The sequence below is a fragment of the Phasianus colchicus genome, chromosome 9 (assembly GCF_987193195.1).
Source record: "Phasianus colchicus chromosome 9, bPhaCol1.hap1.1, whole genome shotgun sequence".
Classification (NCBI taxonomy): domain Eukaryota; kingdom Metazoa; phylum Chordata; class Aves; order Galliformes; family Phasianidae; genus Phasianus; species Phasianus colchicus.
The window spans coordinates 24,510,047-24,523,625 of record NC_143444.1 but is presented as its reverse complement, the minus strand read 5'-3'; the positions used below and the strand labels follow the sequence as shown (position 1 = coordinate 24,523,625).

Here is a 13,579-nt window from a genome sequence, read left to right as displayed (position 1 = left end):
CCCATGTGTCAGTTTTTCTCCATGCTGGTCTCTCCTCCTGCCCTCACACACCCACCAAACCAGCACTGTTCCGCCAGAGATTTTCAGTTCAAGTCTTCATGGGAGGGAAAAGCTTGCTGTAGGTCAAGCTAACGCAGCCTTGCCCCTTTCCTCTGCTCCCTCTGAGACTCCACACCCTCAGGTTTCAGCAAGTTTCTGAAAAGACATTTGCTTAACTTGTCTTACCAGAAGAAAGATACTTATACTGCTGGAAAATTCCCTGCTCTTCCCAGTCCCTTTCAGACCTGCTGTGCAAATCTTTCCAGAATAAAGTTTTAACACCAACACGTTGTTTACTGAAAACCTACGTGTGAATAAATAGAGGTTTGTCATAAAGTGCCAGTCCTGCTTGCACTGATATCCAAAACAGCTCTGTTGCTCCTGAAGTAGAACCAAGACCAGTGTCCAATAGCAAGTCTTCAACCAACACATTTGATAAGTACTGTAAAATGAAGAAAAGCTCCCTTAAGCACACAATTTCCAGCACTACCACTGTGAAAATGTAAGAATAAATTTGACAAAACTATACAGGCAAGAAGATACCAATTCCACAGGCATTGGCCTGATCTTATCCATTGCCAAAAAAGGTCTTGAGGACTTCAGTTTTGATGGGGAAAGCTGAACTTCTGTAGACAGTGATCTGTATGTATGCATGCATGCATGCCAGATATATAAAGTGTACATATATATACACATACACACACAACTATATGAAAAATACCCCTTATGGCAGAGAACTGCAAGCCAAGCACTTATATTAAGCCACAGAACAAAGTTTATTGTATCTTCTCAAATTCTTTGTACAGTTTTGCTGCTAAATGGGCATGACACATTGGCATACTACCTTTAATCTTCATTTCAATGTTAACTCCAACTTGAAAGAACTGGTAACAATTAATGGCATCTTAAATAAATAAAATGACAAAAAAATATCTAGCCTTTGCACAGACACATTACAATCCACTCCAAATTCAATATTGCTGAAACATTATTTCTTAAAAAACAAAGTGAACAAAACAAAACCAACTTTGCTATAAAGGTTTTGCTTGTTTCAGCACTTAAATACACAAAAGTATATGATGAGAAAACTTCTGTTCTCAGCAGAATCTGCAAGAGACAGTAACTTAGAAAGAAGTTATTAAATCTCTAAGTAGATTAAGGAATCCTGCTTGAAGTCTTCTTGAAAAAAATCTTGATTTTAGCCTTCACATTAAAACAGTTTCACTGGATCCTATCCTATGTCAGCATACATACAGAATAAGATTTACATTCCATGATTTATTTATTTAAGGGAAAATCCGTAAAGCAAAAGCATTAGCCTCCCACACTCACAGCAGTAGTCATGGTCCATATATTCTGCAGCAGTAAACAGGTATTTGTGCTCAGTACTCTGCTAAAACTACCACTGAACCAGAAAAGATACTGTAGTTTACCCTTTGTTTCTGAACTTCTCTCTTACCCAGTCCAAGAGCCTCAAGAACCTCAGCAAAATGAGAACTCATGCACATACAAATCTGCCAGCACAGAACAGATCACAGCATGAGGACCAACACATCTGATTCTCATTAGGAGCTAAGCTAAATTTAAAGCTTTCTTTAAATAGAGAGTAATCAATAAAGAAAAGCTGAACCCCGACATTTCCAAGCTGTAATTGGCAATATCCATTAGCATATCACAAACCAATTACAGTGTCAGTTAATGTAGCAAGACAAATTGTATCACTAAAATTAGTTAAAACACCCATCCTCAAGTCTTCTGGGGCTTTCTTCAGAGAAAGCTCAGGGTGTGCAAGGAATGCGTGGTTGGGCCCCCACAGACCTGTGCATACTAGTCTGATGGGAGGTGGGGAGAGGGGGTTACTTTAAACAAAAGGCAGGATTACACATCTGTACAAATATTTAAAACACTGTTTGTTTCAGCTTGCTATCTGCTTCTCCCAAATATAATGGCTGCACTAATTCAAGAGAATGTGATAAAGCAGGATCAAATCTGTTTAAGGGAACAGAGCTTCCTTCTGCAAGATATCTTCCTTTTTGCTGGCCACATCATAACAAAAGTGCAATAATTTATAATCTTCTCAAACAAACAGTTATTAAAATTATACAATTCTAGGGAAACAAATTCACAAGTTTAACCATAAAAATATTTCCCCAGGTAATAAACGTTAAAGCGTTCAGTTACACAGTATTGCAATAATTATAATACAGAAAATCCCTTCTACTTATTATAAAAGACAGAACTGTTAGAAGAATTTGCTTAATGTACACTATTTAATAGTTTTGCACCTCGTGAAGGCTGTGCTCCAATTAAGAACAAAACTATCATTCAAAATAAATGAGTATGGAAATACTGACCTGACTTAAAAACTGATACCTTCAACATTTTGGAAATGAAGACAAGGCATAGCCCAGGGCCATGTCAATCCAGGTAGTCAAGAATTTACAAGACAGTTTACACCCAGAATCATAAGACAGCACCATTTTCCATTAAGTACTCTGTATGTCTATTGCTGAACTGCATATTAAATAGTTTTGTGAGAACTACAAAAGCAGATTCTCATACTAACTGCACTTTACCTACAGAATCCATGTCTGGGGATAACAGAGAACTTGGTGACAAAAATTACACTGAAAAAAAAAAAACAAAAAAAAACAAAAAAAAACCCAGTATCCTCAATTTGGTCCAAGCATCCAAAAGACAAACAAGGGCACTGCTTAATGCTGCTGCTTAATTGATCATTAAGAAGAATAGGTGTATGGCAATAAGGAACAAGAAGGGCTGCCTGTGGTAGGCACAGAACTGTGACACAACAGTCTCTTCAGAGAGATGTTTTAACTGTGATTTTGCTGTGTGAGCAACTGAACTTATAGTAATGGAGAACCACAAAACTCATAACTATAGCCACAAGAAAAGATTTTCTATTTAAAATAATAATAAAAAAAAAAGATTCATTTTTAATTAACTGCTTTTCCAATTGTGATTTGATATGTGAAAAGAAAAAAAAAAAAAAACAAAACACCAAAAAAACCCCAGCATAAAACAATTACAAAGTGTGGACTGCAGTAGCAGCTATTCAAGCAAGATTCAAGCACAAATTTAAACGATTTTCCAAGCTGGTAATTAGCCTTCTTTGTCAAATATTTGTACAACTTTTTCAAAGACCTAAAAAGAAAGAGAAGATCATTAATTTTATGAAGTGTTAGGTAAACAGTCACTTGAAATTAATCCAGAACACAATAATTGATAGCATTTAAAGATGGTTTTCTTAGAATTTCTTCTGATTATTTAAGCAGAAAAATTTGCATCAGTTCTAGGAAATGGGGACTTAATATTAAGTATTTCAAAGTTCATAAAAGTGGAAAAAAAGCCAAGAACAACAAACTGTTACACAAAAATCTGTTTAGTCCAGCTCACGTTCAAGCAGAAATTGATTTCTTAGTTATTCCCATCTCAATCGGTTCTTCAAGAGCCAAATTGAAAGTTCTACAGCCTCCACCAGCAATGAACACCAATAACAAACTGACTTCACCAGCCATACACACATCTAAGAAAAACACCATCAGTACATACCCTGCTATTTGGCTTATATACTTACTTCATCAACCGATTTAGAGGCGTCTACTCGTCTAACTTTTCCCATTCTCTCATATAAGTCTATTATAGGTCTAGTAGACTGCAGATATGTATGAATTCTAGGAGAAAGAAAAGGAGGAAAAAAAAAAAAAAAGAAGCATTACATAATAGAAGTAAAAGAAAAGAGAACTGAAATGTTTGGGATACAGTACCTCTTTTCCAGACTCTCTCGATTATCGTCACTCCTGCCACTGCTCTTGCCTCTTTCAAGACAGCGACCAATGCATATCTACAAAATAAGCATCAAAAGGACAATCACAACGAGGAGCATAACATGCTATCTGAAAAGCAGGAACAAACAAAAAAACCTGAATTAATAGTACACCTTTGAAAAAAAATCTAAATAGGCCTGATGCTCAAAATACTGTCCAGATTCGATGTAAGTAACCCAGAATTCACACAGAGTTAAATAGTGAAAACAAAAGAAACATCAAGTTTTGTGGCATGCAATTAAGTTAAACAGTCATCTATTTATGAGAAAATTGGACCAAAAAAAGGAAGAAAGATTAAGATGTTTGGATTTTCTTGCATCAGTTTTTATCCCTCAAGGGCACTGCCATATTTTAAAGACAGCATACCATCGCATTTATTAAAGGACTAATTGTATCACTGTCAAAAAGTCCTTAAAATCTAATGACTTGCTGAGTAAAGTGTTGATCATTGGGTACCTCCACCACAGCTCACAACTATGAAAATTAAGATGTATGCTGTCACCACTTCAGAATTAAAGCAAACATTGCTATTAAATTGATTTCTGATGAACAAGTACTCTGAAATCCTTAAGAGTAAACACAGCAGTGTCTTCTGACAATGAATCAAATAATTGTTTAATATATTTAAAGGTTTTATAAACTCTCCTTGAGAACGCAATTGTTTGAGTTGTTTCTTCAATGTAATTTATTTGCACAAGATTATACCAAGTGTAATTATCCACTTGCTATTTCAAAAGCCTGCAGTTTTTCATCTGCAAAAACAGGCTGCCAAAAATCCCCGAAACTCACTGACCACATTTTCTTTCTACTCCTACACCAGTCTATTAATACTGGAAGATTCACTACCCAACAGTTTTATTGTTCTTCTTGAATGATTCTCACAATACAGCAAGAAAGGAAGTTACAGCCTAACATACTTCATTACCTCATTGTCGCAATCAAAAAAGAGAACAAAAGAAACATCCGCCTTTCCATCCATAGTCTTATTCCAGCCTTGAAGATTATCTTCGTTTCTGGGAAAGCCATCAATCAAGAACTTGTTCTTCTGGGAATTTGCGGCCATTGTTTGATCCATAGCCTGATAAAAGAATTCAAATCAAGACCTCCTGCACAGGCAACCATTTATCAATTCCTTCATCACCTCCAAAGTATTCATATATTAAATTAAGAAACATTTCTTGTAGAACTATTGCACGGAATCACAGTATCACAGAATGGCCAGGTTGGAAGGGACCTTGAAGATCATGAATCTCCAACCCCTCTGCCACATGCAGGGCCACCAACCTCCACATTTAATACTAACCAGATCAGGCTGCCCAGGGCCCCATCCAATCTGGCCTTGAAAACACCTCAAGGGATGGGGCATCCACAACCTCTCTGGGCAGCCTGTTCCAGCACCTCACCACTCTCTGTGTAAAGAACTTGCAAATTTACAATGTGTTTTTTTGTTTCATCTTCAACCCATTCTAATTACTTCACTGATGCAGCAATGGAGCTTCCTTTCAAACTGACTACACTATTTCATTATGCTTAAAATCTTTTAAAGCCCAAGTTTAGAAGTTTATACTCTACAATATTATGTAACAGCACATTGCAGTACAAGATGCTAAACTGTTCCTGGTCTAGAGTTAATGCAAATGAAAAGAACTCCAAAGAAGTTCAGCTGAACGAGCAAAAGAAGCCTCTTCCATCTCAAAAGAGATATTCTGATTATTTTCCTGGACATCTAATAAGGATAAAGATTGGAACTTTTCCATCCACAGAACATTAGCAGGTGCTCTTCTCCTTTCCTCTCCTTCGCTTGACTATTCTGATAACAGGGGTAACAGGGACAGTTCTTTCAAAATACTGCCACTGCTTTGTCACTTAGTCCGCAAGGGTGAACCAGCAAGGAAACAGCCCTTTCCTTACCCTCTTCAACAAGCTGATTGTTATTTCAACTGGTACGATTTCCCCCTCCTTAATGTAGTTCTCAATGAGTTCTCCATATTGTGAGCCTGGCCTTTTCCGTTCGTCTCGAAGGAGGTCGCCAGCAGAAAGGTGTGTGTAGCCATACTTCTGAAAAGTGCAAAAGAAACAGACACAGATACCCTTGAATTAGTGCACGTGCAAACTTACATCAGTCAACAGTATCAGCCACATCTATCTTTGTATTGCAACAGAAAAATACAGGAAATAGCAGCTTGCGAGTGACAGATGTATTCCACCTTCAGGATGCACAGAAAGCACAATGAGAGATTCCTGGGCAAAACAGTCAGCAGGGACTCGGACTGACAGTCATGTCCTGTTTCCAAAGGTAGCACTGTCACATTTGGAAATATGACGGTCTCAAAGTCCCCAGGGTGTTTCTTGAAATGCCGCATTGTACAATGAGGCCTTTAACAAACTCCAGATTCTCTCTGAGCTACACCCCCTCCTACACAATTTTACTGCTTAGCTTCTTCACTTGCTAAATCATGACTTGATCTATTGACTAATAACCACTAAAACATTTTAACACCACACCCTGCAAACAGCAGAGATCAGGTCCAAGTCTATTGATTTGTGATCAGCATGCAGGAAAACAACCAACACCACAACCCTCTTCTTTCACCTCACAGAAAAGTTGAAAGCTTTGCTAATGCAAAATGCTGGTGAAAGTTGTTATAATTGAATTTCTCAGGCATGTACAATCATGAATAGACAACTAGTGCAAAGCTACAAATGTGTTAATGTAAAAAATACAGATGTGCTGTTGTAATGGAAAATTCAGAGCACAAAACAACCCTTTGCTCAGCTCATTTAATACCACCAGAAAACTAACCAAGCACACTCCTTGGGCAAGTATACTACATAAAAACAGGCATAAAGACATCTCCTTGATGAATACTTAAACTAAACTGGCAATAAAACAGCTAAGCTAGCCATACACCACAAACAGAGTACACCTATACATACTTGTCTTAAAGTTTTCACACAAAACAAAAACAGCAGCAAATTACTTCAGGGTTATCAGCTTGGCTGCAGCAGCTTCCAAAGCAAATTTCAAAAATGGTGCCTGAACAGGATAATCAATGTGACTAAATGCATGTTAGGGCTGTGAACTTGGGATTTACAAACTTGGTGACTGGACTAAGTACAACAGAAATATTACACAACCCACTAAGTGGCTTTAGAAACATTTCATTTGCTTTCCAATTTCACCCACAAAAGCGTGGAAAGTTTGTTCTGCATAGTCGTAATTTAAGAAGGGATATAATTACCTAAATCTCTAAAATGCTACACATCTGGAAAGAAAAGGAAACAAGATTTTGCTTTAAGTAGCTGTGAAGAAAAACCTCCACTGACGTCCTCTGTAAGCTCACTGTACTCCTGCTTTCATGTGCATTGCAGTTGGATATGCTTATTTAACTACAAATCTGCATATTAACTATGGACTACAGACACTGTAAGCCAGAGTAAATCTCTTCTCTTAAGCAGGAAACCTTACCCTGCCGAACCCTAAATTAACACGGACTTCTCTGTACAGTTACAGAACGATGATATTTTTAACATTAAATTCCTATGCAGAAGAAAACAGGAGGAAAATATAATCCCTTCTGTTTCAGAGGATTACCAACCCATTTGATTTTCTTTGGCATGTCCCTTCTCATGCAGAAAAAGGAAGTGGAGTCAGGCAATTTTTGGAATTTTCTGTCATTTGCAACAGCAAGCTGGATTATTTCTTAAGGGCTGAACAGGAAAGTAAAAGATAGAAGTGCTTCAGAGTGCTATTGTATAAATGGAGTTGTTTTAGATAATAGTAAATTGTCTTCCAGAGTAACCTTCAGAATGTATTAGCCAGGCAGTTAGATAAACAAACTTCTCCTTCAGTGGCAAAACATCTATTTGTTAACTGCATGGAGCACGGGAGCCAAAGACAACATGTCAGCTTAAACAACACCAACAGCACAGACAGAGGCTGGACTGCTGCTCCACACACAGCAGGCTTCAGAGAGGCTCATGCTGCCCTCGCCAGTCTGAATGAAGCCACGTTTCCAGGACACAATGTCTTCTTTCATCTCAGGCAAGACAAACCCTCAGCGAGCATCCTGAGCTGGACCGAATCTCAGCCTCCCCAAGAGCTTGCAATGTTCCTGCACAACAGCTGGGGCAAGGCACTCACGTCTTACAAGCCTGCGCTGTGCCAGCACAACTTCCAGAAGCGCCAAGTACATCTTGCAACAAGCTCCATCCTGGGGATTACAGCAACCACTGCCTAAGCCTTCTCCTCGCAATTAGAAAGGGATGGTTGTAGCTTCCAAGTAATGAAAAAGCAGTTTCTTCAGTTCTTAAAGAATGCATATATGTTAGATTCATGACGTTAGCAGAGGGCTGAAAGGACAACTTAAGTCAGAAACTAGCTTAAACCAAAAAATTCAAAAGAGTTGGATGTCAAGCACCTGAAATCTGAACAGATTTTCAGACTAGAGAACAGACAAGAAAATATTCTAAGATATATCTCATAGATAAATTTTCCACTATGCTAGCTGGCAGACATGTTCTTCTATGACAAAACACTAAATCAGTATGCAGCTACTAAACAAGCTGTTTTCGTTGTTTTCAAAAATGCTTTTATATTTGGGGAACCATAATCCAGTCTCTTACAAAAATTAGCTGTCAACAAAAGACAAAATCTCATCCGTCTTCAGCACCAGTGTAGACACCTTTCTCCTTCGCTTTCAAAGGTCACAGCGGAGTAGAAAGGCAAGTCCAAATCTCCAACAATCCCAGCTGAGCAATTTTCCTTAGAACAGCATTTAGCAGTGCTCTATAAAACAGAGGAAACCACAGTTTGCTTGTTCTTTATACAAAGACCTGGAAAAGGCCGTCCCCACTCAGCAGGGCAAACATGGAGAAGTTGCAAATCCTGGCTGACAGTCTGTAGACAGAACAAGTTTTACTTACTGTAAATACAATAAATAGATTAATATCAACTACAGATGAGAACAGATGAGTCATATCTATGCCACTCCTGAATAGGGCAGAGTTCACTCTAGCAACTTTCTCCATGCAGTAGGACAGGATCAGCAGCACAGATCAGCTGCTGTTGGGACTCCTCCCACAGCCAACCTCGCACAGGGCACAGGAGTTTCTTCCCAACACAGCAGCATCCAGAGTATGAAAGCTCCCATAGTGAGCAGAAGCTAAGAAAAAGCAAAACGAATTACCACTCTGACCTTGAATCCTATCTTGGCTTATCACTGTTAATCCGAAAAAATGAAAGTCAAAGGGCTAAACAAACAAAACACAAACTTTTATTGCCTCAGTTCCAGCTTGCCATACCTTAAGCAATCTTACTAAACAACCACAGTTCGCTGTATTTTCTCAGGTGTGCTCTTGGAGAACTAGTTAAAATAAAAATAGAACCTTGGAAAGCACACATATTCCTCATACTTTTACTTTTTTAATCTAAAATGTTTTGTCTGTGCCATCAACACGTGGAAAGAGAACTTTAGGGCATAAACCATATGCAATAGCAGCCCTCCTATCTGCCTGGTTCCAGCTAAAAGCTATTTTCCTAGTTAGAGATGTGCTCCTGCCTCTGGGGAAAAACAAAACACAAGGCAAAATAAAACAACACAAAAAACAGAAACCCACACCACATTAACAAAACAAAACACACAAAGGAGATCCCACTGACAGAGCCTCCGGAAAGAGGGGGCAAACAGAACACCCCAGTGCTGCAGGAATGTTGAGCTCAATGAGAAGGTTGAGAAAGCCCAAAATTCAATGCCCAGAGAGGAAGCCTGCATTCTGTGAAATGGAAGCATATAGAGAATAAATCTTTAGAGGAGAAAAACAGATTTAAATAATCAAAACAGCTCCAAAGTTCAGGAATAAGAACTCACATTCCAGCAAACAATGATGAGAACTTCACAGCTAACTGGGCTACCAATACTTGGCACTCTTGGAAGAGATTTGAGAAATTGAGTTTAAATAACTTATAAAACGTTTTTATTTCAAGAAAGTTAATGCTGTCTCTCAACAGACTTCCAGAAGACAATTAACACATGACAACAAAAGTTAAACCTACTGCTGCTTCCAGAGGAGCACTCCTGAAACAATGAGTTCTTTCCAAAGTTCTCTTCTCCCTAGAGAACCTCTTTAACGTACATCCCAAAACAACTTCACACCTTTCTTCACTTGGATACCAACTGAAACTCTTACAAAAGGAGAAAGCTCAGCATCCCACTTGGTGGGATTCATTGTGGAACTCAACACCAACATCCAGCATGAGCCTGTGGTGGAGACTGATTACTTTTTGTGTGCACAGAGAAAGATGTCATGCATACCCCAAACCTCCACAGTCACTTTGAAACAAAAACAAACCAAATCACCCAACAACAAAAAGAAAAAGCAGAAAAAAAAAAAGAACCCTATCAGTTGAAATCTTGCATACAATGAAGACTAAATCCTTAGTTATCATGCTTCCCCCCCAAAGAGAGCTTTGTGCTTCAGGTAAAGTTTGTAAAGATTTAAACTTGAACTCAACAAAAGCTTTTTTTTTTTTTTTTTTTTCAGATTTGAGGAATAAGGTATTTTTTCCTTGACTGTACCATAAATGCATAAATGTTTTTGTGAGGCAAAGTTCAGAAATCAGCAATAAAACACATTCATTTTGTCTTGCACACACACAGTAATCTCACCATCACAAAAGATATGACCTTCATGCACTCCATGGTGTTTATCTCAAGCACCTGCATTCAGATACCATCTGAACTACCTTCTCAGATACTGTGCCTCACCCAACAAGCTATGCACCAGTCTCAGGTGATGTCAGAAGCTCCCTGAACTGTGGGAAGTGGCAGGAGTTCATCTGCAGAACTGGGAGAGAACAATAACTTGAGGAATTCTGCTTAATCTCTTCATAAATAGGAAGAATTGGTCTAGAGCAACATTTCTACTGCATTTACATTTCTGTGACAACACTGTGTACATACAGAATATTTATGGCTTCTCTCCCTATCAGCAGAAAGCAGGCAGGTTCAGCTGTCTCTTTAAACCTTAACTGCAAAGATTATAAAACCTCATCACTTACCTGTTGCTCCCTTCTGTACACTGTGTCAATACTCATTCCCACTTGTTACTGCAAATTCTTCCCTCACATCACTTCTCCACTTTGGTCCAAATATGACAGAACACATCCCTAGGAGGGGCTCCGCAAGCTGAGATTTAGGTTTGTGGGTGAAATCTGTATTTCCCAAACACTATGACTGATGCCATTTCATTTTCAGGCAACGTAAAACAGTCAGTAAAAGAATCATGTCACTTTTTTGAGAAATTGTTCCTGGTTTAGTGGGCATGACAGTGATGGGATGATGGTTGGATTAGATGATCTAAGTAGTCTTTTCCAACCTTATCGATTTTGATTCCAATATGACTTCTACTCCACTGTTGCTGTTGTTTTTGAATAAGACCACTTGAAGCTAAAATCAAACAAGATCTCTCCTCAGCAAAGAGAGCCTCCTGCATGTGATGTGCTCTGTCCCAGATCTCCAGAATGTACAGCAACTGAGAAGTATTTATAGCGCACACTGACTTTTTGTTGAGCACAAACTTCAGATTTAGAGCAAGATATGGGATCAGATTCATTCCTAATGTAAACTAATATTAATCAGTCCATTTATACAACAAGGATGAATGAGGTTTATTATGACTCAGCTACAGCTCCTTTTCTCTGTGGCAAGCTGCCAACAGTGTCTAAAATCCAAACAAAACTATACTTTCAACCTGAAAGCAGCATTGATTTCATGAAGGCTGTTCAACTGCCTGCATCAGGGCTCTCACGGGGACTGTGAGAACCAGGCCAAAGGTGTGTGCTTAGAAAATCTGTTGCTCAACAGCACCTCAATTGCATTTCATCCACGTGTCCATGTTCGAGATCTTTTTTAGATTTTCTACCAGGTTCATCCAGCCCAGGCCTCCTCAGACCCTCTCTCCCAAAAAGCCAGCGACTCCTGCACAGGATGTCAGGAGCTTCTTGTCATGCAGTGAATGGGATGTGCAGGTTTAGAGGGAGTCTGCATTTATTAGCTTTTGAACTTCTCTTGTTAGCCTCAAAAAGAAAATAAACACGGTACTAGCAAAGTGAATTTTCTGTTTCCATTTTTAGCTGCAGCTCCAGTTTGAGTAGAAATGACTCATTCCTATCAACACGGTCCTTACCAAATTATATTAACCTATAAAGCCAAAGACATTTATACTTCTAAACACATGGCAACAGCCACATGAGGCATTTCAGCCCTGAGGCTCCACTTATGGTTTGGCAGAAGCCTTTAATGACAGCCTACAAAAATTCCCTACACTTTAAGCTCATTTGTTTGCTATGTACCAGAGACAGAATTTGACCTTACCAAAAAGGCTTTACAAATGCTATGAACCTTTCATCCCACCACTTAATGGAAGGAATAAGCCAGTTTAATAACAGTCTATAATTTGAGGTTAAAGCCCTTCAGAACTCTGCATAATGGCATTTTTCATGCCATCATTTGGTCACGTGGATCAAATTCACATAAACGAGATCCTCCATGCAGAGGACAGGGATGTAATAGCAGAGGGAACCTGCAGCATTAGAACTAGGACACACATGCCTGTGCCAGACACTGGGGCTTTGTGCCTTGGTTGGTTTCTTCCTTCCATTAATAGATTCAGAAACATGGGCACTGCTGCAGCTCTGTAATTTCTTTCAGCATGGGTATGGACAAACGTCAAACCTTTGCAGATCTCAATGAGACAAAGAATGTACAGCTGCCCAAGGGAAAAAAAAAAAAAAGCATAAAAATCCAACATAGATGTGTTTGGAAGCATCCAGGCATTAAATACTTCTGTAATTATCCACTGATAATGTGGATTACTGTGCAATTACTGCTGGGTTTGTTTTTTGCGCCCGAATACAATATGCACCTTCCTGCCTTTGCATTTGCTCTACCTCACAGGGCTGTCAAAATTTACTTGGAAAACTGAAAATGCGTAAAATACAGCATTTACAGCATCAGCTGATAAAGCAAGAGCAGCAGTAACCTTACAGAACACGTTCTGACCTCTGCCACGGCACCGAGCAGCCTCCGTTCAGAAGGTGCAGCGCTGGCAGCAGCACAAGAGCCACCTCCCTGCCACGTCGCGCTGCCAGCTGCACGGGGCGCAGCCCTCGAGCCCTGCGAGCCGCAGCGCCGTCACCCGCCGCCACCCAGCGCCGCGGCCTTTCGGCTCAACCCCAGGCGCTGCAGGCAGCCGCCTTCCCCTCGCTTCTGCGGGCGGCTGGGGCCGGACCCCCCCCCGGCAGCCTACAACCCCCAGCGTGTCCCGCGGCAACGCCCGCAGAGCGCCCCGTAGCCCTGCCCTGAGGCATGCTGGGATATGTAGTCCCGCTGCCCCCCGCCCCCCTCCCCCCTCCCACCAGCATAGCGCCCGCTCCGCCGCCCTCACCTCCACGATGCGAGCGCACTGCGTCCCTTTACCCGCCCCGGGCCCGCCGAGGACGAAGACAACGACGGGCTTCATGAGGAGCAGGAGGCGACGGCGGAGCAGCAGCAGGACAGCGGTGGGCGCCAAGGCCGGGACCGGTGATGGGGCTGAAGCAGAACCGCCGACAGCCGTTGAGGTGTCCCCGCCGCCGCAAAGTGCTTCCGGGTCCCCGGCGGCGCGCGCCGGGCGGGAGGGGCGGGGCTCGTGCA

The 13,579-nt window shown here is 40.4% G+C and overlaps 1 protein-coding gene across 1 annotated transcript; it reads right to left on the bottom strand.

The window, feature by feature from the left end:
- Nucleotides 1-791: 791 nt before the first annotated feature.
- Nucleotides 792-13,578, bottom strand: CMPK1 (cytidine/uridine monophosphate kinase 1). The gene is made up of 6 exons (XM_031602071.2): nucleotides 13,332-13,578; nucleotides 5,796-5,942; nucleotides 4,810-4,962; nucleotides 3,825-3,901; nucleotides 3,635-3,731; nucleotides 792-3,201 (listed from the first exon to the last, which is right to left on the bottom strand). The coding sequence occupies exons 1-6, from the start codon at nucleotides 13,404-13,406 to the stop codon at nucleotides 3,160-3,162; spliced, it is 591 nt and encodes a 196-aa protein (XP_031457931.1). The 5' UTR covers nucleotides 13,407-13,578; the 3' UTR covers nucleotides 792-3,159.
- Nucleotide 13,579: the final 1 nt, after the last annotated feature.